At 43.5% G+C, this 27322-nt stretch overlaps 1 protein-coding gene across 1 annotated transcript; it reads right to left on the bottom strand.

Annotated features, from left to right (window-relative positions):
* On the bottom strand, positions 1-27240 carry CS (citrate synthase). Its single transcript, XM_006741012.3, has 11 exons — positions 27023-27240; positions 14290-14340; positions 12658-12765; positions 11663-11728; positions 11168-11299; positions 10724-10912; positions 3509-3708; positions 2948-3077; positions 2722-2823; positions 1896-2105; positions 1-1581 (listed from the first exon to the last, which is right to left on the bottom strand). The coding sequence occupies exons 1-11, from the start codon at positions 27062-27064 to the stop codon at positions 1411-1413; spliced, it is 1401 nt and encodes a 466-aa protein (XP_006741075.1). The 5' UTR covers positions 27065-27240; the 3' UTR covers positions 1-1410.
* Positions 27241-27322: the final 82 nt, after the last annotated feature.

Below are 27322 nucleotides of genomic sequence, written 5' to 3' on the forward strand. Positions count from 1 at the left end.
CATTGTTAATAAAAACATTTATTTTGCATTTTATACAGAACAACCTGAAATCTGGATCATGACTTGACAGTTATCCAGGGGTTTACAATGTGTCCATCTCGGCGTGGTTCTAGGAATTAGGGATCCACACAAACACAGGCAGGAGTTGCAAGGGAGGAAGGGGGCACAGTAGGAGTGTATTTCAATCCTTTCTTAAAGAAAAGGCAGTAGAGCATTCTGAGTCACTGAAAACCTGTGCAAATGGGGCTTCTAAAAAACAAACACCGTACTGTGAGCTCTTGGGGAAGGGGCTGGATAAGGACCCTGATAAATAAAGGGATATTTCCTGGTAGCAGGGAAAGAGGAGGGAAGCCTACTATTTTTAATGTTCTCAGCCCCAGGAGCTGATACTCAAAGGAAACCACATCCAATCTTAAATAATTTCCCTGCTCAGAAAGAAGAACCTATATCCCTGGAACCAGACTATGAAGATATCATGCTGGTCATTCCCAAGTCCTTATTCACTGGCCCACAGCATACTAAAATAAAGGGGGGGAAAAAAAGAGGGTAGTGGCTTGTGTTCCACAGAAGTGAAAACTCAGTTCATGTTAAGCCCTGATAAAGCCAAATGACTGGGAGGGACCACAGCTTAGACAGTAGCGTATACAACCTGCTGAAAGAGGTCTCTAGTAAGGACCAAGAAGGGGAGGTCCAGAGCACCCTCAGCCTGAGGTGCAGCAGGTATAGAAAATCTGCAAGGAGGGGAGTATTAAAGTAGTGGGGAATTAGAACACTCCAGATCTTAATTTTCATGGGATAATTAAAAAAAAAAAAAAAATCAAATACTGGGTGCCAGTCACAACAAATGCCATGGCCTTTATGGTCACCTGGTAGCATTAAAAAAAAATGCCAAAGATTTCCAACTAACCACAGGTCTTTGCTAGGAAGTGTCTGTGTGCATGGGAGAGAGCAATGGGGCTTGGTACAGCTGACAATCCAACATGATTCCTATGGAAACAGAAGAGGCCAGAGTCCTGATTTGCTGGCCTATGGAGGGCTGGAGAGAAGAACCGAAAGTTCTGAAGTGACCGCAGATTCTCTGCAACCGCTTTGACCCAGGCAAAGGAAAGCCAGATTCTCACTCTAGAGATGGTGGGGGGCCCAAACCTAACCCATACCACATGCACTAGTCCTGGTCACCCTACAGTTGATGGGCAACTCACCAGGCAGGAGAAAGGAACTGGTTGGGGAAGAAGGGGTTACTTTTTATCTTTTAAAGTCTTAATTTATATTTTAACCTCAACCTTAATATCAGTGCCTCAGATACAATTTAATCTTAAATCTTAAAAAGCCCCCTGAAACAAAACAAAATTATTCTTTTTTTTAAAGCTCCCTCACTTTCTGGTAGTTAGTTTCCCCCAGTCTTCAGCTTTACCCTGACTTAGAGTCCACAAACTTCATCAGACCATCCGTGCTCATGGACTTGGGCCTCTCTAGTGGGAAGCCTAGGCCTCGGCTCCAGATGAGCTGTGCCAGGACACCCAGGGCCCGTGACACCCCAAATAGGACCGTGTAGTAATTCATCTCTGTCATGCCGTAGTACTGCAAGATAAAAGAGAAAAAAGTTTTGGTGAAGGCCCCAAGGTAAAGGCATGCCCAAGTCCAGGATGACAGAAACCTTAACCGAGTCAGCCTTAAATGGAAATGACACTAGGAAAAGTACAGTAACTGGGATTCTGAAAAGAGGACACCCCTTTCCTCCTGCCTGCACCTGCCCTCCACCGTAGGCAACTTTATCAAAAGGGTAAGGAAGGAGGCATGAGTCCTTGCTCTGACTAGGAAGTTGATTTTCTGCATGGCAGAGAACATTAGGGTTTGGCACAAATTAAAGGGAAAGCAGGGAAGGGAAGACTCACCTGGAGCAGCACTCCACTGTGAGCATCTACATTGGGCCAAGGATTCTTGGCCTTGCCCTGCTCTAATAGGACACTGGGCACAATCTTATACAGCTGAGCAACCAGCTTAAACATGGAGTCATGAGGCAGGTGTTTCAGAGCAAACTCTCGCTGACAGGTATATCGTGGATCAGTCTTCCTTAGTACCGCATGGCCATAGCCTGGGACAACCTGCAAAGAGTGAGGGTAAAAAAGCCAGTTGTATTCTCAAGTTTTTTTTTTTTTTTTTAAGATTTTATTTATTTATTTGACAGAGAAAGACACAGTGAGAGAGGGAACACAAGCAGGGGGCGGTGAGAGAGGGAGAAGCAGGCTTCCTGCAGAACAGGGAGCCCGATGCGGGGCTCGATCCCAGGACCCTGGGATCATGACCTGAGCCGAAGGCCGACGCTTAACGACTGAGCCACCCAGGTGCCCAACAAGTAGAAGTTCTTGTCTTTTCTAAATTCTTCAGGATAGACAAATATGGGGGAGGAGAGTCTGCTCTAACTTAGGGGGCCTCTTTTTTTTTTTTTTTTTTAAAGATTTTATTTATTTATTTGACAGAGAGAGAGACCGTGAGAAAGGGAACACAAGCAGGGGGAGTGAGAGGGAGAAGCAGGCTCCCCACTGAGCAGGGAGCCTGACACAGGGCTCGATCCCAGGACTCTGGGATCACAACCTGAGCCGAAGGCAGACACTTAACGACTGAGCCTTAGGGGGCCTCTTTCATTCTATTCTCAATTCTACCAAATTGCACAACCCTGGGTCTTGGCTTCTTTCCTACCTGCTAAGCATCTCTGCTTACCCGTCCTGAGTTCAGTGTGTTCCAAATGTAGTCTCGTAACTTCTCATCTGACACATCTTTGCCAACTTCTTTCTGTAGTTGTGTCAACCAAACAAGTACTTCCTATGGGTAAGGTTTGGGGAATAAAACAGTATCAACACATATGCCAGGAGAGAATGCCAAGATCAGAAGAAAAGCAAGGGAGTAAGAAAAACATGGAGCAGGAAAAGAAAAGGAAGAGTCTTACCTGATTTGCCAAACCATGCAGGGGCCCTGCTAGCCCGTTCATGGCTGCTGCAAAGGACAGGTAGGGGTCTGAAAGGGCACTGCCCACCAGGTGGCTAGTATGGGCACTTACATTGCCTCCCTCATGGTCACTGTGGGGGAAATAAAAAAGGAGAAAAGCTCTGATAAGAGATGTCCCAATCTCATTACCAGTCTTTGTTCACTAATCCACAGGGCTGGAGAGGTCACTGGTTGATGCCTGTGTGCCAAGCTCCCGGACTCTCACTCCCGCTTTAATAGCAATGGCCAGAAGAGGGAGCTCCTGGAAAGCTGAAAGATCACCTACTGTGAGCAACTAGTACCTTTCCCTGGCTTCTTAGAAGCATTACTTCATTCTTAGTGTGGTTATGGTAAGACTTCCTTTACTAGACTCCTTTCTTGCCTTGTGTGATCCCTTATGCCATGTTCCATCTCCTTGTTGCCTACCACCTGTTCCCAGAAGATGAGAATGTTAAGGAGCTTTTCTTAAAATTTTCTACCAGTCCAGGAATCCTGGTGGCTATGGTTGCTGAGTCTAGCTTACCTGTGGATGGTGAGGTATAAGCGCATGAGCTCAGTGAACTGAGCATCGGTATAGCCTAACATGTTGGTGAAATTGTGGGACCAGTCCAGCTTAGAGTCAATGGCCCCAATACTGCTGCCCTCCCGGTAGAGATTCCGGTAGATCTTTGCTGCAACACAAGGTAGCTTTGCGATCAGATCCATACAATCTTCGTAAATCAACTGATGAGAGGAGGAAAATGGAGAAAAAAAAGAAAAGGATTTATCAAAAAAGAATTTGGCAAGGATGCTGCTTGTCCTCCATGGATTGGGCTATTTGGTTGATGGTTTTATGCTCAGTGGTTATATATGGAGGCTAACAACAATAACTATTTAACTAAATAATTTTATGATCCAGGCTCTGCACTAAGTGATTCACACATATCTCATGTATCTTGTGTATATTAAAACATTATTTCTGGGGCGCCTGGGTGGCTCAGTCGGTTAAGTGCTTTCAACTCAGGTCATGATCCCAGAGTCCTGGGATCAAGCCCCACATTGGGCTCCCTGCTCAGCAGAGAGCTTGCTTCCCCCTCTCCCTCTGCTGCTCCCCCTGCTTGTGCTCTCTCTGTCAAATAAATGAATAAAATCTTAAAAAAAAAAAAAGGGCGCCTGGGTGGCTCAGTTGGTTAAGCGGCTGCCTTCGGCTCAGGTCATGATCCTGGAGGCCCAGGATCGAGTCCCGCATCAGGCTCCCTGCTCGGCAGGGAGTCTGCTTCTCTCTCTGACCCTCCCCGCTCTTGTGCTCTCTCTCTTTCATTCTCTCTCTCAAATAAATAAAATCTTAAAAAAAAAAAAAAGATTTATTTATTTATTGGGGGAGAGAATCCCAAGCAGACTCCCCACTGAGCACGGAATCCCATACAGGGGTCGATCTCATGAGACCCTGAGATCATGACACCTGAGCCAAAATCAAGAGTCAGATGCTTAACCGACTAAGCCACCCAGGTGCCCCCAAAGTCAGATTTTGAAGCCTTTTATGTTTAATCGTGATCTTTCCCAGTACATGACTCAATGAATGTGCTAAGACACTAGGTTTTAACAATTAATTCTATGTTCCATCTTTCAAAGAAAATTCACCATATATGCCAAGGGTCAGTGGCATTCAACTGTTAGACAATAACAAAGGCTTCCATTTTTTAAGCACTTATTATATAACAGGCACTGTGATATGTTATTTGCATTTTCTTTTCTTTTCTTTTTTTTTTTTTAAAGATTTTTATTTATTTATTCATGAGAGACAGAGAGAGAGAGAGAGGCAGAGGGAGAAGCAGACTCCCAAGGAACAGAGAGCCCGATGCGGGACTCGATCCCAGGACTCTGGGATCATGACCTGAGCTGAAGGCAGACGCTCAACCATCTGAGCCACCCAGGCGCCCCTTTTTTTTTCTTTTCTTACAAGAGTCCTATAAGGTAATATATCCCTCATTTTATAAATGAAGAAACTGGGGCTTGGCCAGGTCAAGTAACTTTCCCAAAGTTACCCACTCAGCTAATAAGCATCGTGTAGCTTAAACAATTAACTCATGGACATTCTTGTTTCATCACACCCTTACTTTCTCTTCCCAAATTATTGTGAGTGAATTTCAGACATTTTTTTTCCAATATATAAATATTTAAGCATGTATCTCTAAAAGATAAAGTCTAGGGGCGCCTGGGTGGCTCAGTTGGTTGAGCGACTGCCTTCGGCTCAGGTCATGATCCTGGAGTCCCGGGATCGAGTCCCGCATCGGGCTCCCTGCTCGGCAGGGAGTCTGCTTCTCCCTCTGACCCTCCTCCCTCTCATGCTCTCTGTCTCTCATTCTCTCTCTTGCAAATAAATAAAATCTTAAAAAAAATAAAAAATAATAAAAAAAAATAAATAAAAATAAATAAATAAAAGATAAAGTCTATTGATAAATAAAAATCACAAAACCATTATCCCACAGGAAAAAAATCAAATCTTCAATATCATTAAGTATCTATTCAGTATTCAAATTTCCCTGATTATAAAGCCCTCCACCTCATTTGTTTGATTCAGGACTGAAAATAGCCCACATTGCAATCATCTCATAGTCTCTGAAGTCTCTTTCAATCAATGTTAAAGTCCCTCTTGTTCTCTCTCTTTTTTTTTAACTTTGCAATTTATTTGTGGAAAATTGGATCATTCATTCTGGAGAATTTCCCAGTTTAGATTTTGCTGGTTATATACCTGTGATATCATTTAATGCTTTCCTGTCTACTGTATTTTCTACAAACTGAGAGTTAGATCTAAAGGCTTGAGTAGAGGGGTGCCTGGGTGGCTCAGTCGTTAAGCGTCTGCCTTCGGCTCAGGTCATGATCTCAGGGTCCTGGGATCAAGCCCTGCATCAGGCTCCCTGCTCGGTGGGAAGCCCGCTTCTCCCTCTCACACTCCCCTTGCTAGTGTTCCCTCTCTTGCTGTCTCTCTGTCAAATAAATAAATAAAATCTTTAACAAACAAACAAATAAAGGCTTGAGTAAATTCAGGTTCAATTTTTTTTTTTTTTAAAGAAAGACTATCCAAAAGAGCACCCGGTGATATATGAAAGTATTGAACCACTATATTATAACCTGAAACTAATATTACACTGTATGTTAACTAACTGGAATTTAAACTTAAAGCAAAAAAGACTACCTGATAAATAGCACTGTTGTAAGTTAGAGCCCCACATTGGGTGTAGTGATTACTTAAAAATAAAATCTTTTTAAAAAAGAGAGAAACATATAATCTAGTTGCTTGTGATATTAATAGCCTGCTCAACTCTTATGTCTCAATTTTATATTCTCAAAGGGATTTTAAGTTCCTTAGGGACAAGACAGGGTTTTGGTTTTGTTTTCTTTTTTAAAATAACTTTAAAAAGTATCATTTAGTCAGTGAATTTTGTCAATGCTGCTGGATTCAGTAAGAATACTGCCAAAATTAAAAAGCTACTTGAAGCAAGAAACAGCCTAACACCTGCAAGTTCTCAGGAGATTACTTACATGACAATTATACTATTAACTATACCTCCTTTATAACCCCCAAGGAAGTAGGTTACTTCCAGAAGCCTGCGTCAAGTATATGCAGTTCTAAGAGACCTGGGTTGATTAGCATAATGCCAAGAAGGACAGGATCCTGAGCTAGATAAATTGTTATCTATGGAATATATACTAACTTGCAAAACTATCTGGAAAGTATGAATGGCCACATCAAAAAGAAAACACATAAAGGAGATTGTGTCAATTTCCACTACTGAGAATGAAGTTTATAAACCAACATGTATCAGACCAGGTATGACAATGTGGGATCCTTATCCTGCCTTTTGTTGTGGTCAGTGCTGTATAGTCAAGAAGAGAACAAGATGAAACAAAAACTGACAAAGAACTCCTGTTATTTCTTCTTTAATAAGCTAAGACTGAGGTGCTATTAGCTATTTGTACCAACACATTCTTCACTGATAAAGCCTTGGGAATAAAAAGACAATTAAGACATGCCAACATCACAACTATCTGGAATAAAGGTTACAAAGCTTACTATAATCATTAACGTGAGCCAGCATCTCTATGGCTAGTAAAATCCTGGGCCAGGTAGTTAGCTTTCAATCATTATTAAGGAGACACAGAAAAGAAGAAAGCTAGTATTAATTGTAAAGAGCCCCCAGAGTGAAGGAAACTCAAGTTTGAATCTGGTCTCTATCACTTATTAGCTGCATACCTTGGGCAGGCTACTTAACTTCTCTAATCCTCAGTTTTCCCATTCGGTAAAATGAGAATAACAAATAACATCTACCTCATAGGGTTGTTCTGAGGATTAAATCAGATGATTATAAAGCATTTAAGCATAAAATCTGGCATGTTTCCAAGAAATTTCAGGTGTTTGGATGATGATTTTATTATAAAAACTTCAAAATCTATGTATACCATTCATAGGCTTTACAAAAGTGGCATTATCAGCAAAAACTTGATCTGTCAGCTACTTAGCAAATTTTACTGAATTCAACATCTTTTTCTTTTTTTTTTTTTAAAGATTTTTATTTATTTATTTGAGAGAGAGAGACTGAGAGAGAGAGCACATGAGAGGCGGGAGGGTCTGAGGGAGAAGCAGACTCCCCGCCGAGCAGGGAGCCTGATGCGGGACTCGATCCCGGGACTCCAGGATCATGACCTGAGCCGAAGGCAGTCGCTTAACCAACTGAGCCACCCAGGCGCCCTGAATTCAACATCTTAAGGCTATTTCACAATTAAACAGCTGGTTGCATCACAGCAATCTCATGGTCATGAGTGAGGTCATTCAGCAAGAGCCCTAACTTTTTCAACTCAATAGATTATACTATTAATCTCTGTTATGGAAGAAATGTTGCATGCAGAAGATCATCCTCTTGAGGTATATGTAAAAAAAAAAAAACAGTATGAACTGATGCTCTAGTAAAAACTCAGGTCATACATAAACTCAACATAAATTTTTTTTTTTAAGATTTTATTTATTTATTTGACAGAGACACAACGAGAGAGGGAACACAAGCAGGGGGAGTGGGAGAGGGAGAAGCAGGCTCCCCCCTGAGCAGGGAGCCCAATGAGGGGCTCAATCCCAGGACCCCGGGATCATGACCTGAGCCAAAAGCAGACTCTTAACGACTGAGCCACCCAGGCACCCCCTCAACATAAATTTTTAAACAGAAATAACCAGCCTAATGATGTTATGCATTTCTACTTAAGTAGCCTATGGTTAAATTAACCAAGGCAGAGAACTAATAGAAATAGTGTCTGGGGGCGCCTGGGTGGCTCAGTTGGTTGAGTGACTGCCTTCGGCTCAGGTCATGATCCTGGAGTCCCAGGATCGAGTCCCACATCTGGCTCCCTGCTCGGCGGGGAGTCTGCTTCTCCCTCTGACCCTCCTCCCTCTCACGCTCTCTATCAATCAATCAATCAATCAATCAATAAATAAAAAGAAATAGTGTCTGACTTTTGAGAAAGAAACAAGATATAACAGCAAAAGAGCATGAAGCTCTACTAAAGCATTACTAGTGCTAATATTTGTGCAGTGTGAACTTAGACACACATCCTAAGGCTGACAAATACATCAGTACTGCTTATAAACACTCTCCAAAAGATCAGCAAAGTCCTGGAATATAACACATTCACCTCAAGACAGCTGCACTCACGTGACATCTCACGAAGAGATAATGGCAGATCAATGACTATACGTTAAAACAAGATTCATTTTAACAATTCAATGAAGGACAGTATGAAGTAATGAAGCATGTTCGGATGCCCGGGAAAATATCTTATAGGCATCTATTGTAAAGCATGAAGAAGCTGTTTTCTCCCCCTCTCCTGACAGTCAAGACAACAGCACTGTAAGCAGTAACAGGCACATCTGAGTGGTCAATATAGAACTGCTGATCTCAATTTAAACTTTTCTGTTATGGTGGCCCATACAAATAACAATTGCTTGAATAGCATTTAAAAAAGAAAATGGAGGGTGCCTGGGTGGCTCAGTTGGTTAAGCGACTGCCTTCGGCTCAGGTCATGATCCTGGAGTCCCTGGATGGAGTCCCGCATCGGGCTCCCTGCTCGGCAGGGAGTCTGCTTCTCCCTCTGACCCTCCCCCCTCTCATGTGCTCTCTCTCATTCTCTCTCTCTCAAATAAATAAATAAAATCTTTAAAAAAAAAAAAAAAGAAAATGGAAAATATATTCAGATTATACAAACTTCTGAACCTGCTGATATATGGCTTTAGATATGCTTTAAGTGCTTGTGAATGTGTATATTTTCCATCATTCCTATACCTTCCTTCTCAATGCCAACCAGAATAATTTCAAACTCACTCTCCCTCTTTCCCCCAACAGCAAACACATTTCTTTATACACAGTTGGCAATGAGTAAATATTGACCAACCAAATGAAGCAGGATTTGCCAAAACCCCGAGGATTGCATCAGACCAGTGGGCCATGCATGCTCTTCTGTGCCATGCATCAAGTGAACTCTTTGGAGGCTTTCTCCTGGTCAAATCATCTAGTATACCTGCTTTGCAAAAAGGAACCGTTCTGTTCCCATATTATCTGTCTCCAAACAAAAAAAGAAAATGAGACGTCTTGCTGTAAACCCAGCCAGGTAACTTGTCTTCTACCCAGTGTTTGTGAGTCCCATGTGGGGTATTGGAAAGAGGATGGAAGGAATTATGTACTATGCACTGGGACAAGGCACAACAGTCTTCACATACTCCAACCAGTTCAAGGGTCACATTTCATTTTCAGAAAATAAAGCTCAGGGGTGCCTGGGTGGCTCAGTCGTTAAGCGTCTGCCTCCGGCTCAGGTCCTGATCCCAGAATCCTGGGATCGAGCCCCGCATCGGGCTCTCTGCTTGGCGGGAAGCCTGCTTCTCCCTCTCCCACTCCCCCTGCTTGTGTTCCCTCTCTCGCTGTGTCTCTCTCTGTCAAATAAATAAATAAAATCTTAAAAAAGAAAAGAAAAGAAAAGAAAGCTCATTTGTGTGTGGATCCTACTTCCAGGTTACTAACCCCATTTGGCTGATTGGCATTAGTCCTCCTAGGACTCTAGAACTCTAGAACTGCCTTAGCTGCCATTCACCTAACATCTCAAGGTTCTCCTTATTTGAAGAACAAGAAGGGACTTTTTGGGGTTAGGGTGAGACTACCCTGCAAAATCTTCCTCAGGGACCCTGCAGTTAAGCCACATAATTTCCAATGTCCCAACAGCTCTGTGTAATACCTCTATTACAGCAAGATACTGAACTGTAATTTTTTACATGTATATCACCCTAACCAAACCAATAACCTTGGTGATAGAAAGCATGTTCCATTTATCTATGTAATCCCAAGGACTGAAAGCAAGCAAGCCTAGGGCGCCTGGTTGGCTCAGTTGGTTAGGCGACTGCCTTCGGCTCAGGTCATGATCCTGGAGTCCCTGGATCAAGTCCTGCATCGGGCTCCCTGCTCGGCAGGGAGTCTGCTTCGCCCTCTGACCCTCCCCCATCTCATGTGCTCTCTCTCTCATTCTCTCTCTCCAAATAAATAAATAAAATCTTTAAAAAAAAAAAAAAAAAAGCAAGCAAGCCTAAAATAAAATGTGTTTAATGAGCTTCTGGCGTACTCAGAGAAGTAGTTCTCCTAAAGGTTCTACAGTCCTTTTTCTTCCTTCACATGCAAGTCCTTTGTATCCTCATCACACATCAATCATTGCCATCAAAATTTCCTACCTCCCAGTACTTGGTTCGGTTGATACCCTCTGCATATGCTCGGGCAAAGTTACTCTCACTGTTGAGGGCTGTAATGGCTGCACTGAGCTGAGACATGGGGTGTAGATTGGTGGGAAAGTTGTCCAGCATGGTGACCACATGGGAAGGTAGAGCTGCTCTCTTTGCCCACTCTTTTGAGAGCCAAGACACCTGTGGAAAGGGAGACATTGCTCAGAACACTAGGCAAGGGAAACGAAGAGAAATAAAGACAGTGACATGTGAGTAAAGAAAATCCAAGAGAATTCAACCCAGGCCACTTATACAGCAGAACTCTGCTCTGATTCCTTCCCCTCACTACACATCCCTATAAACTACCACCCAGAACCAGATCAGGATTAAGTATCTGAGATTAGAGAAAGGCAAAGAAGGGGAAGAATGAGAAGGGCTAATAACCTTCTGCTTTACCTGTTCCTCTGTTGGGATTTGTCCAGTTACCAGCAACCAAAATAAGCCCTCCGGCAGGGGTTCTTCACCCCCTTTAGCCTTGGGCAGCAGTTTCTGGCATTCAGGGATACTGTAGCCTCGGAAACGGATACCCTTGAGGGAGAAGAGTAAGAGGTGCAAATCTTAAATTTATCAGCCTGGATGTCACATAATTGACTAGTCTCATTCTTATCAGACCTTTCAACAAGTTAGAGTTTCTAAAGCTTAAAAAAAAAAAAAGTTTTTTTAAAGCTTAAATCTTCACATAACTTAATTCTGTTTGGTACTTTTAGTTTTACTCATTGATATATTGAAAAGGTAGACTTGTTCTTCAGTTAGTCCATATGTACCTATTTTCCATCTTCCAAAACATGAAGGCAGATGCTTTGTTTTCCTTACCCTCACCAGTCTAATCCATGGTGTGCACAACAGTCAGTAAACTCTGTGATTATTAGTGTTGACATGAGGGTCTCTTACCTCATCAGGATCAAGCACTGATGTTTCATATACTAATCCCTTCATGCCTCTCATGCCACCGTACATCTAAAGAAAAAGACAGGATGTAACCAGTAGAATAATTCAGGCTAGAGCTTGTTAGTGTTTCATGGGATCTGAGAGAGGAAATGTATTCTTTGACTTGCAAGACTTCATTTGTAGAAAGATTTCTGAGGAGTTAACTTAAAACTTTGCAAGAAGACTGCTAACATTGGAAATGAAAATTTAAGTTGAAAAATTGCTATCTTTATTTAATGTGTCTGCCTCTGTTTGCTTTTCTTCTTGTATTTTATTTTTTCTTCTACCCACTCTTACCCCCTCATTCCCACCAACCAAAGTCAACAGAATGGGATCTACAGGGGTGCCTGGGTGGCTCAGACGGTTAAGCATTTGCCTTCGGCTCAGGTCATGATCTCAGAGTCCTGGGATCGAGCCCCATTTTGGGCTTTCTGCTCAGCGGGGAGCCTGCTTCTCCCTCTCCCTCTGCCTGCCACTCCTCTGCTTGTGCTCTCTCTCTGTCAAATAAGTAAAAAAGAGGAAAAAAAAAAAGAATGGGATCTACAACAGGGAAAGAAAATAGAGACCAAAGGCTAAACACTGCTCTGGAATTATCATTAGAGTTGCTCAGACTCTTCGGGCTGGAGAAGAAGCCATCCTAAAACTGTTCTAGTCAGCCTGCTAGAGCTGTGGTGTAAATGGATGATCAGCACAGCATTAATTCTAACAGTCCTGGCCCCAAAAGCTGAGCGGTTGGGAAGAAGAATAGAAACTTCATTCATCCCTCCTATAAGTAAATTAGGTTAGGCTCAACTATTAAATTTACAGAAAAGACCAGTCTAATTTTTAACGAACATCATAAGCGCCAACATTTCCATGTATGGGACAGTATGCTTCTGAATAGTCGGTGAAGAGAATGGTATTTCTGTTGAAGCACATTACAGAGCTACTTTTTCCAGCCAAAACCCCACAATCTTTACCATGTCCACAGTGATCTGGCCCACTACTGTCTTGCCATGTTGCTGCCTGAAGGTCTTTATTCTGGCCTGCTCCTTAGGTATCATGTCGGCCAATATGTCTTTCAAATTCTAAAAAGAGAAGTAGAGAGGTTAAGTGATGGTCAAAATGTCGATTAGATTTTTCCTACAAAGTAGGTATGTTAAGACTGCTTTTTAAAATTTGGCTTTCGGGCGCCTGGGTGGCTCAGTTGGTTAAGCGACTGCCTTCGGCTCAGGTCATGATCCCGGAGTCCCGGGATCGAGTCCCACATCGGGCTCCCTGCTCGGCGGAGAGTCTGCTTCTCCCTCTAACCCTACCCCCTCTTGCGCTCTCTCTCTCACTCTCTGTCTCAAATAAATAAATTTTAAAAATCTGAAAAAAAAAAAAAAATTTGGCTTTCTTGGGACGCCTGGGTGGCTCAGTTGGTTAAGCGTCTGCCTGCAGCTCAGGTCATGGTCTCAGGGTCCTGGGATCAAGTCCCGCATCAGACTCCCTGCTCGGCAGGAAGCCTGCTTCTCCCTCTGCCTGCCACTCCCCCTGCTTGTGCTTTCTCTCTCTCTCTCTCTCTCTAATAAATAAAATCTTAAAAAAAAAAAAAATAAAATAAAAAAATAAAATTTGGCTTTCTTGGGGCACCTGGGTGGCTCAGTCGTTAAGCGTCTACCTTCGGCTCACGTCATGATCCCAGGGTCCTGGGATTGAGCCCCACATCGGGCTCCCTGCTTGGCAGGAAGCCTGCGTCTCCCTCTCCCACTCCCCTGCTTGTGTTCCCTCTCTCTGCCAAATAAATAAATAAAATCTTAAAAAATATTAATAATAAATAAAATTTGGCCTTCTCTATCTGCCAGAGAAATCTGATCAACTACACAGATGAGGGTAAAAGAATTAGGCAGAGAGGGAGGGGAATGGATTATTTATTTATTATTTATTATTATTAGGTACAAAATTTCAATTTGGGAAGATGAAAAAGTTCTGGAGATGGATAGTGTGATAGTTGTACAAAAAAAATTGATATTCCCGGGGTGCCTGGGTGGCTCAGCCATTAAGCGTCTGCCTTCGGCTCAGGTCATGATCTCGGGGTCCTGGGATCGAGCCCCGCATCGGGCTCCCTGCTCGGCAGGGAGTCTGCCGCTCCCGCTCCCTCTGCTACTCTCTCTCTCTGTCAAGTAAATAAATAAAATATTTAAAAAAAAAATAATTGATATTCCCATCTCACTACATTATTGGATTATTATTTTTTAAGATTTTATTTATTTATTTGACAGAGAGAGACACAGCGAGAGAGGGAACACAAGCAGGGGGAGTGGGAGAGGGGGAAGCAGGCTTCCCGCGGAGCAGGGAGCCCGATGTGGGGCTCGATCCCAGGACCCTGGGATCATGACCTGAGCCGAAGGCAGACGCTTAACGACTGAGCCACCCAGGCGCCCCTGGATTATTTTTTTAAATAGTAGTAATACTATTTTAATATTGATAACAACAATAACAATGGACACTTCTCGGAGTCACTTAGGATAATGATGAGAGGCTAGGTGGTAACCAACCGCTGCTCCCCACCCCACAATCCCAGGATCAAACTGCCTCAGTGATTCTCAGCCCTCTTTTCCAAACCTTACCGTAGGGGAAGCACTGGCATGCCGAGCAGCAAGAATAAGACAAGATGCATTCTGCAAAGAAAACACAAAACCTTATGCAACAGTTACTCTTCCCTCCTATATATTAACAAAGAGGTATAGTGACTCATCCTCTTTCTCTCCATCTTAGCCTCCAAGGACAGTCTGACATAAAAAAGCTGTCAAAGACCCTGAACAGCTTTGAAGGCATTCCCAGTCTGGAGGCAATAGCAGACTTAACTCTGCGTCTTGCATCCAATGGCTTTAATAGCATTCCCTGAGGTGAGGCTCTTTCCCATCATCTGGGTTTCAGGGCTGGGCTTTGTTAGGCACAGAAAAGGTCAGAAAGGCAGTTGTTAGAGTACCCAGGCCATCCCAATCTAGCTGTCAATAGTTCTGAATGGCTCTTGGAAAAGCAAATGAGGAAACTGATCAACTACTTAGCCCTGCTGGTAAGATCTCTCCAGCACCTAGTCTTTTGGCAGCACTTCAACCTCTCCAGTCTAGGAGAGCCCACAGGCAGAGGTAGCCTTTCACCACACTACTTCAAAGGTTCCTGGAAAAAGCACAGAGAAGACAGAATACCTACAAAGTAACAACTGAGAGACTACTCAGCAACAGCATTGGGAAACTAGAAAACTGGAAAATTACCTTTGAAGTGCTGAGAGAAAATAATTGTTAAGCTAAAGTTGTATAACCAGGTGAGGAAAAAGTCTTCACAAAAGGGGTGAAATAAAGACATTTCAGATAAACAAAAGCTGAGTTTATCACCGACACAACTGTACTAAAGGAATTTTTAAAGATATACTTCAGAACTATAAAGACAGGTCTGAGATTCAAGACTATTCTTCACTACAAAGATGAATACTGTAGCTAGCCTATGTTTTCTATGTTTAGAGAGAGGTTTTTTTCCCCAAAAGAAAACCTACTTTCTATGAAAAGACTGCTGAGTTGCAACAGAAAGTTCAACACTTCCTTTGAATAAGACAACCAACTATACTACTAACCAGCTATAAAGTTTGACAAGCTTAACATTTTATCTTCAAAATAATCTTGTGCAGAAAAGAGATAGTCAAAGTAAGCCTCATTTTTCTCATCTATAAAACTGGTGTTAAATACCCACCACATATATCACAATCTAATCCAGGAGCAACACCAAACCTTCCCTCTTTTTGCCAAAAGGCCAGATACACCTTTTCTTGTAACTACTACATTGCTGTCTGATTGCACTGAAAATCATTTGAAGCAATAGTACTGTATAAATTCCAAAACACTACATGCCTAAGGTGAGAGTTCAGTAAGGCTGGAGATGTTTTAGAATTTAGTACTCCTTCGGGGCGCCTGGGTGGCTCAGTTGGTTAAGCGACTGCCTTCGGCTCAGGTCATGATCCCAGGGTCCTGGGATCGAGCCCCGCATCGGGCTCCCTGCTCAGCGGGAAGCCTGCTTCTCCCTCTCCCACTCCCCCTGCTTGTGTTCCTGCTCTCGCTGTCTCTGTCTCTGTCAAATAAATAAATAAAATCTTTAAAAAAAAAAAAAAAAAGAATTTAGTACTCCTTCTCTTGGGGCATCAGGGAGAACTGAAAAGGGAAGAGAGCCTTCAGAAAAGGTTTTTTTGTTGTTGTTTTTTAGAGAAGGGGGGAGGGGCAATGGGAGAGGGAGAGAGAATCTTAAGGAGGTTCTGCGCCAAGCACAGAGCCAACTGGGGCTTGATCCCATGACCCTGAGATCATGACCTGATCCAAAATTAAGAGTGTGGAGACTGCTTGAGATTCTGTCTCTCCCTCTGCCCCCTCCCATCTCCCATGTGCATGCACACACACTCTCTCTAAAATAAATAAAATCTTGGGGCGCCTGGGTGGCTCAATTGTTAATCATCTGCCTTCAGCTCAGGTCATGATCCCGGGGTCCTGGGATCGAGCCCCACACAGGGAGCCTGCTTCTCCCTCTCCCACTCTCCCTGCTTGTGTTCACTCTCTTGCTGTGTCTCTCTGTGTCAAATAAATAAATAAAATCTTAAAAGTAAAATAAAATCTTTAAAAACTAAAAAGATTTTAAAAATTAAAAAAAAAAAAATCAATTCAAAGCTAAATTCAGAGAGTACAAGGTAAGCTACTATGTCCCTAAAACAAAGGGGTACTGCCTCAGCTTGTTAACCAGGACTGTCTTTAACTCCTTTCACTAACTTTCTAAAGAGTCTCTTCTGGCTCACTGAGGAACAAAAGTAGGTAGCACAAACAGGCCTTTAGTCTCTTTACCCTACATGATGCAAATGGGAACTTGACCTAGCACCTAAGAAATAATTTTACCTTTTCTTACTACTCACCAAAAAGTGAACAAGAGAAAACAAGAGAATAAGCTCTGTTCCATGCTCCATGGTCCCACCGATCCCCTGTTATAGAAGGGCCACCTCCCGGAGACTACATCAGCCCTGCAGCAGACCTTTTAATTGTGGGTGGTTGGTTGTTGCGGCAGTTTGGTTTCTAAAAAGGCTACAGGGGAACATATCATCTGAGAGAAGAAAGATGTTAAAAAGATGTTAAAATCTCTCCATAATGATCATTTTTCCACTTTTAAATCATCTTTTAAGATTCTATAATGGCAGGGGCACCCTGCTGGCTTAGTCAGAAGAGCATGTGACTCTTGATCTTGGGGTTGTGAGTTCAAGCCCCACGTTGGGTGTACAGATTACTTAAAATCTTTTTTTTTTTTAAGATTTTATTTATTTATTTGACACAGAGAGACACGGGGAGAGAGGGAACACAAGCAAGGGGAGTGGGAGAGGGACAAGCAGACTCCCCGCTGAGCGCAGAGCCCGATGCAGGGCTCAATCCCAGGACCCTGGGATCATGACCTGAGCCAAAGGCAGACGCTTAACCACTGAGCCACCCAGGTGCTCCCAAAATAAAATCTTTTAAAAAAAAGTTTCTACAATGGCTGGCTGTAGTTTAAGGTTAAATCTTACGGGAAAAAATAAATCTATCCAAGCTCAACAAAGAGTGAGTGTCCAGATCCTAATTAAGATGAAAATGGAGGGGTGCCTGAGTGGCTCAGTCGTTAAGTGTCTGACTTCAGCTCAGGTCATGATCTCAGGGTCCTGGCATTGAGCCCCACATTGGGCTCTGCGCTCAGCGGGGAGTCTGCTTGTCCCTCTCCCTCTGCCCCTCCCCCCTGCTCATGCTCTCTCTCAAATAAAATCTTAAAAAAAATTTAAAAAAAAGACGAAAATGGAATTCCCTCAGGTTGGAGGCCTTTCTTCCACAAATATGAACATAAAACAAACAAAAAATAGCTTCTTTCCTCATTGTGAGAGGGAACTGCTAGAATTAATGAGCTGCTCTCTTCTTTTACTTCAAGATAAAACAAAAAACAGCAAAAAAGAGGAAATCAGAAAGAAAAGGATGGCAGAACAGCTAACAGGGATGTGAGAATGAGACATCACTTAGAGGAATCAGATGGGTCCTAACTGCTGCTTTGTTATAGTCACTTCTCAGATCTATTTATATGACTACTACTTGAAGAGCACACATAGGAAGAGAAACTTAGAAGTAAACTATCACCCCACTTCCGACATCAGCGAAGTCTTCATTACCTTTGTACTGAGCGTCTTTGCCATTTCATGTGAGGAGCCTCAGGAGTAACTCAGAGGGCTGATCTCAACTGTCCCTGATCTCCATCAGCAACACTTCTTAGCCAGATCTCCAATTTGCAAAGCAACACTAGTCTGTGTATAGCATGGCTAAGTAGCTATATGATAAAGCTAGTATATTGTGTTTCTACTGCCCTTGTTGGCCACTTATCACCTGTGTGATTCCAGCCAAGTCATTTAATGTTTCTATGCCTCGAAAATGGGAACAATAGTACCTATTTCAAAGGATTGCTGTTAAGGATTAATTAAGTCAACACTTTCAAAGCACTTAAAATGACATCTGGCCTAAAGCAAATACTTTGCATTTGTTATATAATAAATATATAAAATTAAACAGTATAGCCATTTTCTCGTACCCTTCAGCATCAGGATTAGTCATATTTTTGGCTAACCCTGAAGCTTAAAAGATGACTGAAGAAATCAGAAGGATTTTATTTATTTATTTTTTAAAGATTTTTTTTCTTTTTATTTGACAGAGGCAGACACAGAGAGAGAGGGAACACAAGCGGGGGGAGTAGGAGAGGGAGAAGCAGTCTTCCCGCGGAGACGGGAGCCCGATGTGGGGCTCAATCCCAGGAACCTGAGCCGAAGGCAGACACTTAACCACTGAGCCACCCAGGCACCCCATCAGAAGGATTTTAAAGGCAGCAATTCATTGATATAACCACTCGAAAGAGTAGAATAGGAAAAATTCAAGTTAGAACAATTTTACCTAATGATGTAGAAGACAGAGCACATAACTTGGAATTTGGAAAGGAAATCTGGGTTCTAGCCCCAGCTCCATTACTTAATAACAGACATCCAAAGCAAAACAACTAACTACAGCTGAACTCTTGAACAATACAGGAATTAGGGAAGCAGGAACCACCCCCCCATGCAGTCAAAAATCTGGATATAACTCTAGACTCTCCCAAAATTTAACTACTAATAGCCTATTGTTGACCAGAAGCTTTACTGCTAACATTCAGTCTATTCATTCCTATCTTCTATGTCATATATATTACATACTGTATTCTTACAAAAAAGCTAGAGAAAATGTTACTAAGAAAATATATTTGCAGTACTGTACCATAAAAAACTCACATACAAGTGGACCAGCACAGTTCAAACTATGTTGCTCAAGGGTCAACTGTATCGTTTCCCTTTCCTTCTCCATGTTTAGGATAACACTCAAGCTACTTAGCTCAAAGTCTGATAACTCTAATAAGGACATATGTAAAGGTATTCAAAAGCCTTGCTATTTAAAATATAACTGCCTAGCCAGCAGCATTTGCATTACTTGGAGCTTGTCAGAAATGCAGAATCCTGGGCCTCACCTCAGACCTACTGCATTCAAATCTGCAGTTTAACAAGCTCACTCGGTGATCCATATGAACAATAAAGTTTGAGACACATACATGGTCTAAAGTATTAAGGGAACAGAAGGATAGAATGTAGACCCTGGGATGTACAATTATTAAGGATCAAGTCTTAAGTCCAGGTTCTGCCACTATCTTGCTATGTTACCTTGGCTATATGACCTAACTTCTAAGTCTCAGGTTTCATCTCTCTCAATTGATAATAATAAAGCCAACTTTGGGGTAGACAAGTAGACTGTACAAAATATCTGCATGAAAGCATCTAGAACAGTGCCTTCTACATAAGCGAGTTCAATAAATACGTGTTTCTTAGAAAGTGTTGGCCTATTACCTACCATGTCAAGTGTCACTGCTCTCTCCTAGAGTTGGATTCCAGGAAAGAGGCAGTCAAGCCTGAGGAAGGGGTGAACGGATAATTCCCTCTACTGGCAGAACAGGAAATAAAGCCCTGATTTCCTTTTTTAGGGCCTAAAGGGCCTCCCGATCAAGAGGGGAGGAGTCTCAAGCAGAGGAAACAAATTTGACTACCCAGCAGAACATATGACTAGAAGGAGATACTGGAGGACTATCATGCTCATACATCTCAGTTCATCTACCTCCTAGCTGCCAAAGAAACCTGCTGAAGAGCTTTGTATAGTATGTTCAGAATATACTCACTGATGGGACAGGCAGATTACAAACCTCTGAGTCATCCCTGAACTTTCACCCACCAGCTCCTCCCCCTAACTCCCGAGGTGTGGCAAGTAAGCTTTTGCCTTCTGGTAGCATGCCACGTGTAGAGTCACCCTACTGGAACAGTAGCTGTCAGGCGAATCAGGGAGTTACCTCATTCAATAGGTCAGCTCCTTCGAGGGGAGAGATGGAGAGAGCTGCTTCCAAAGACAAGGGCCTGGCTCACCTGTCTGACAGCCTGGGATTCTCTGCAGGGTGGGGGTGGGGGTATTACAATCACTAAGAGGCCTTTTCAAACCTCAAACGCTGCCATCCCTTGCAAGAGCTCTCCTAGTGAGTTTGCTATTATTGATGGAAGTGCACTGTAGTTCTCAAATGTGCTAGAATAGAAAAATATAATTAAAAGAACCACTATCTTAAAGGGCCAAGAGAGGAAAAGGACTAATAGTACATGCAGGAAATTCTGCCATGCCAAAGACTTGCCTTGCCTATAATACTTAGGGTATTTTTGGAATAGGGTATTGGCTGAATCACCAAAAATCATCTGAAACTACTCCCTCGTCCCTAAAATTCTATGAACAAAAGAATCCTATGTGAATAAGCACTTAAAAAAGTGGTTCTTTCCCTCTTACTTCTCTTAGCCTATTATCATCATTGATCCACACCTAGGACCTATACTCCAAAGGGGAAAAGCCAAATTTTCTTTGATCCTCCATCCCAGGCACATTTAGAACATGTCCTACAACATATCCAAGAGCTCCAACATTAAAAGCCTGAGAGAGATGCTCCTGATTTTAAGAGCCCTCATCCCTTGTCCTTCATCAAAAAAAGATCAGAGCTTGCCAAGCCAGCAGAACTGGCTTAGTTGATGAAGCAAACATAATACACTAATAACTGGTAGGAAAAAGCTTGTGTTGCAAAGGCTTCCAATGCAGAAGGAACAACTTGCATTAAGGGAAGAAGAACACGCATAGGACAAAGGCTTCTCTCTCCCCAAAACCAGGTCAGAGAACTAAAGCCTTTTAACATCTGTGTTTCACAATGGTGGTATTGGAAGCCGGCCTGCACCACTTGGTTAGGCCACTTAATAGCCTAAGCACAGTAATCTTCAGATTTCCTAGTTTGACCCCCTCCATACTCATAGGAGTTTCCTTAATAATTCTACCTAATTGTCATTTTCTAACAGACTCTTCTTCCCTAAAGATTCACTCCAAGGAAGACCACCAAAGACCTCAGAAAAGAATCAAGAGTCCTAATTTTCCTTTCAATAGAAATCCTTACAGTTTAACAAGTATTTTCTGAACACCTACTTACTCTATGCACACTACGTGTACACTAGTGAATAAAGTATATAGGATCTGCTGTCCTACTAGTTTTTGGGGAACTAGAAACTGCTCTCACTTCCACTAGGAGTACTTACAAGTTTTAGTGCCTAACACTTTGGTCCAGAAATTTACAAGAAACTTTTTTTTTTTAAAAGATTTTATTTATGAGAAAGAGAGAGAGCACACAAGCAGGGGGAGTGGCAGGCAGAGAGAGAAGCAGGCTCTTCGATGAGCAAGGAGCCCGATGCGGCACTTGATCCCAGGACTCTGGGATCATGACCTGAGTCTGACAAGAACCAACTGAGCCATCTAGGCGTCCCAAGAAACTTTTTTTTTTTTTAAAGATTTTATTTATTTATTTGACAGAGAGAGAGGGAACACAAGCAGGGGGAGTGGAAGAGGGAGAAGCAGGCTTCCTGAGGAGCAGGGAGCCCGATGCGGGGCTCGATCCCAGGACCCTGGGATCATGACCTGAGCCAAAGGCAGATGCTTAACGACTGAGCCACCCAGGTGCCCCCCAAGAAACTTTTCTAAAGACATTTGAAAAAAAGGCTTAGGAAGACAAACCTAGAGAAAATAGCCTAAATGAACTATTGCTTAGAATAGTCACTTGAAGTCCATTTTTAAAATAATCACTAAAAAAAAAACCCCAAATACTCAAAAATTTCATATACACATTCAATAAAGTTGCAAATAAAAAGACCTACATTTGGCTTTACTGGCCCAACAGAAAGGGACCACCAGGCATCATCAGTCAACAGAAGTACTTGGAAAAAAAAAAAGAAAAACAAGTTTCCTGGGACGCCTGGGTGGCTCAGTTGGTTAAGTGTCTGCCTTCGACTCAGGTCATGGTCCCGGGGTCCTGGGATGGTGTCCCATGTTGGACTCCTTGCTCAGAGGGGAGCTTGCTTCTCTCCTGCCTGCCATTCCCCCTGCTTATGCTTGCTTTCTCCATCTTTCTGTTTCAAATAAATAAATAAAATCTTAAAAAAACAAGTTTCCAGATCCCATCCCACCTTTCCTGAATCAGAATCTGAAGATAGGATTCATGAATGTGCAACGTGAACAAGCAACCCACATGATGATGCCCACTGTGAACTTACATTTTTTTATTATTTTTCATTTTTTAATATATATTTTTTAGATTTTTCAATTTATTTATTTGAGAGAGGGACAGAGAGAGAGAGAGAGCACGAGCAGGATGAAGGGCAGAGGGAGAAGCAGACTCCCCGCTGAGCAGGGAGCCCAACGCAGGGCTTGATTCCGGGATCCCAGGATCATGACCTGAGCCAAAGGGAGACTCTCAACCGACTGAGCCACCCAGGCGCCCCTATTATTTTTCATTTCTTTTTTTTAGGGGTGGACGGGCAGAAGGAGAGAGAGAGAGAATCTCAACCAGGCTCCATGCCCAGCACTGAGCCCAACTCGTGGCTTGATCTCACAACCCTGAGATCATGACCTGAGCCAAAATCAAGAGTCAGATGCTTAAACAACTGAGCCACCCACGCACCTCAAGAACTTTTAAAATAACATGTTAAAAGAAATACAGGGTGCCTGGGTGGCTCAGTTGGTTAAGCTACTGCCTTCAGCTCAGGTCATGATCCTGGAGTCCCAGGATTGAGTCCCGCATCGGGCTCCCTGCTCAGTAGGGAGTCGGCTTCTCCCTCTGAACCTCCCCCCTCTCATGTGCTCTCTCTCTCGCAAATAAATAAAATCTTAAAAAAAAAAAAAAAAAAGAAATACAGGGACCTAGGGGAACCTGGGTGGCTCAGTTGGTTGGGCGCCTGCCTTCAGCTCTGGTCATGATCCTGGAGTCCCTGATCGGGCCCCACGTTGGGCTCCTTGCTTAGCGGGGAGTCTGCTTCTCCCTCTGCCCCTCACCCTGCTCTCTCATGCTCTCTCTCTCAAATTAATAAACAAAATCTTAAAAAGAAAGAAAGAAAGACAGACAGGGACCTAAAGAATCTGGGCAGTTCAGGAGCACTGGCTCAATCGAGGGCGTGCGACTCTTGATCTTGGGGTCATGATTTCGAGCCCCACGTGGAGTGCAGAGATAGCTTAAAAACAAAATCTTAAAAAAAAAAAAAAAAAGTGGGACGCCTGGGTGGCTCAGTCGCTTAAGCGTCTGCCTTCGGCTCGGGTCATGATCCCAGAGTCCTGGGATCGAGTCCCACTTCGGGCTCCCTGCTCAGCGGGGACTCTGCTTCCCCCTCTCCCTCTGCCTGCCGCTCCCCCGCTTGTGCTCTCTGACAAATAAATAAAGTCTTAAAAAAAAAAAAAGGAATTTGGGCAGTTGAGGGAAAAGCTGAAAGTCAAATACTCAGAAAGACCTATTGCTAGCTTTGCTACACTACTGTTTTAAATTTCATACCCTACTCAACTCTATCACCTAAAGCACTGAAACAGGGCAAAAAGTATTACGGTGTAGCTTTAGAGAGATCCACCACATCTGTCTTCCTGCCTTCTGCCCACTTGGATTCTAAGAAACAGGAATGGGCGCCTGGGTGGCTCAGTTGGTTAAGCTACTGCCTTCGGCTCAGGTCATGATCCTGGAGTCCCTGGATCGAGTCCCGCATCGGGCTCCCTGCTCGGCGGGGAGCCTGCTTCTCCCTCTGACCCTCCCCCCTCTCATGTGCTCTCTCTCTCTCATTCTCTGTCTCAAATAAATAAATAAAATCTTTAAAAAAAAAAAAGAAAGAAACAGGAATACCAGCCTTCCCTTCTAATGATCCGCTTTAGCACTGCTCACCTCACTGCTTCCTCACACCCATGCATTCATCTGTTACAAATTTAAAGGCCACTAGGAAGGACAAATGCAGTCATCCCACTATTAGCACATGAGGAGGCTTTGCTTTCCGTTTTTCATCTTTAGCCCATCTAGTAAGCATCGAGGAACTGACATCACTTTGGGTAGGCTGATAATCAAAGTGAAGGCACATAGATTTGGGCGCTTGCCTTTAAAAGTTCTACGCTGTAGGGCGCCTGGGTGGCTCAGTTGGTTAAGCGACTGCCTTCAGCTCAGGTCATGATCCTGGAGTCCCAGGATCGAGTCCCACATGGGGCTCCCTGCTCAGCAGGGAGTCTGCTTTTCCCTCTGACCCTCCCCCCTCTTGTGCTCTCTCTCTCAAATAAATAAATAAAATCTTAAAAAAAAAAAAAAGTTCTAGGCTGTAAAGGGTGCCTGGCTGGCTAAGTTGGAAGAGCATGTGACTCGATCTTGGAGTCGTGGGTTCAAGCCCTATGTTGGGTGTAGAGATTATCTGAATAAATAAACTTAAAAAAATGTTTAAAAAAATAAAAATAAAAGTTCTGGGCTGTAAGCCTAAGTAACATTTCACAGAAAAAACTGACTTAGTTTTGTTGAACCCAATTTCAGACTAGGATTTATAAAGATGTTCAGTGGTGTAGGTCTACTGTAAAGGAATTATGGGTATTCACTTAAATGTCCTGAAAGGTCTAGTAATAACATAAAAAACCACTTTTGGCTTGATTTTCTCAAAGTCATTGAACATCCTAGCTTGGAAGAGCAACTCAACATGTACCATTGTACATGAAGTAACTAGGATTTGTTAAGTCACACTGGTGTTAATAGTCCAGAAGTGAATTGGTGGCCATACCCTAACCTCCAACCCAAATCCAGACCCAGATCACAAGTGAAAAGATAATACATCACAAAGCTAAGGCACCCACAGCTGATACTAAGGCCACTGCTTAGTGTTAAGTTCATCAGGGTAAACAAGAAGTCAAATAATCTGGAGGCTCTGAATTCCTCTCTCCAACTCAGGTGTTCATTAAATTACCTGAAAGTGGGTAAGGTGGAACAATACAACGACTGGCATTTGTATCACCTAGCAAGGTTAAAAAAAAAATCTCTTCTGAGAAAAGTGAAACTACATCTGACCTTGAGAATCAAAGTGGTAGGGGTCAGTTTTCCCAGATCAGAAAACTATTTTTGCCTTTTAAAGCCTACCTTAATAGCAAAAGTAAAACTGAGTACCAGTTAAGCTGCAGGCTAATCTGGAAAACTTAGGCAGGTGTTAGCAATGCGGACAAACTGAGCAGGCTTCCTGGTATCCTGGTCATTCTACTTAGATCTCAGAAAATTTCCACTCCTGCGTTTCTTGGGCTTTGCTAGTTTTAAAGGTCAAAAGCCTTCAAATCACTTCCAAGTTACAGGTTTCTGGGATCCTCAGTTTCATTCCTGACAGTAAAGTAAACAAAACAATAATGATTCTACAATTATGAGGCGCTGTCATCCCAAAGGCTTTCTGGGCTTCCCCAGAGGCTTAAAAGACAAAATAAATTCAAAAGGTAAATTCTAAAAGCTTTTTCAAATTCACTGAGAGTTAGATTATCTATCTGGTCCGGGTTAGGAGCTCTGGAATGAGCTAATTATAGTGTCCTGTCCCCTATTCTGCCAAAACACTATCTAGAACTTGCTTCATTTCCCAAGAGGCTTCCTTACCCTGTTCCCTGGCAGCAGAAGAAACAACAGTCACGTAAGACAAGTGCCTCCCAAATGATCAGCCTCCACCTTGCTGCTGGACACCTGGAAGAACCCCAGTGTAAATTCTACAGGCTTCACCTTATCTGCCAATCATGCAAGATAACACAGCAAAACCATTCTAAGATTTTCCTTTCCTTCAGGTGCCAGCAGCTTTAATTTGCAGAAGAGAAAGTATAAATTCTTTGCAGAAGTCAAGGTCACTTGTGGGACCGTCCCTGCCTGGATCAGAGGACTGGGACTCCCCCCTCAACACAGCAGTTTCTCTATTTAAAGAGCTAAGTTACCCAGAAACAAATGTCCTGGCAATTTTAAATTGAAAGCACCATTACTGCAACAAGATTCCTATGATCCAAAGGCAACAAAATTCAAGTAAATTAGGGCCTCAAAGAATGAGAGCACTTTCTCCTGGGTAGACTTAAGAGCAGTAGCTAAACCTGAGTGAGCAAGTACTAGGGTTGGTCATGCGACTTTGGCAGTACTATATCCTGCCCGGTATCTTCACTTAATTGGCCTGCAGTTTGGAAGAACAACCTTTCTGGTTCTTTCTCCAACCATATGTGATAATCATGCAGAAGGTTTTACAGAAGGGTTCCACCCCACCCAAGCTCCTCCTATATGAAGAGTAAGTGCAAAAGTCCCAAGGACAAAGAGGACCTGAGTCCCACTCCACTAGCAGGAACTGCTAAAGCTCGGTCACTAAAAGCTTCAAAAATTGGGTTGGTGAAATGGAAAAGGCAATTTAGGAACCAACAAGGCCTTCCCTACAAAGCAGAAGCCGAAATCAGCCACCGCTCCAGCTCTGGCCCTGGGACAGTGAGCACATCTATTCACCCCTGCCACTTCTCCTACCCCCGCACCCCCTCCTCCAAACAGGCCTCTTCCCTAACTCCAATGGAACACAACACCTATGTTCTCCACTGGCAGCTCCTTCTTTTTCCAGGGTTCTTCCACCCTAGACATGCGGGTGACAGTAGGGTCCGAGCTCTCCACCCGTCCAAGACCGCATGCCGCGGGCGGGCAGCGCTCTCTTCACCCCCAGGGGCAGAAGGCCAGCGTAGCACATGGTCCTGAAGAGTCCCACAGAGAGCTGGCGGCCAGCCAAGCGCAGGGCCCCTTTAAGGCTCACGGGGGTGCGTATGGGTAGGGGAGGGAGACCCTGGCGCTGGACGGCCTGCAGTCGCCTCGGCCCCACCCTGGGGCTGCGCGCTCCCTCCCATAGTTGCTCACCTTGGCTCCGAAGAGCCGGGCGGCCGCAGTGAGTAAAGCCATGACGGGCGAACTCGGGGATCTGGTGGGGAGGGAAGGAGGGGAGAGAGCTGCGGCAGGAATGAGAGCCGCCGCCGCTGCACCAAAGGCCGCACCGACGGGTGGACAAGGTTGAAAGGAGGTGGCTGAGGGAAAGGGTAGACAAACCGGCGGCGGCGCCCAGCCCGGGGTCCTCAGTGAGGCCCCACCCACTGCCCGAACTCGTTCCCGCCCCTCTCAGGGGACTCGCCTCGGGCTCGGCCATTGGTCTGGTGTATGTGG

This window comes from Leptonychotes weddellii, chromosome 5, assembly GCF_054177405.1.
Source record: "Leptonychotes weddellii isolate Sample4059 chromosome 5, ASM5417740v2, whole genome shotgun sequence".
Classification (NCBI taxonomy): domain Eukaryota; kingdom Metazoa; phylum Chordata; class Mammalia; order Carnivora; family Phocidae; genus Leptonychotes; species Leptonychotes weddellii.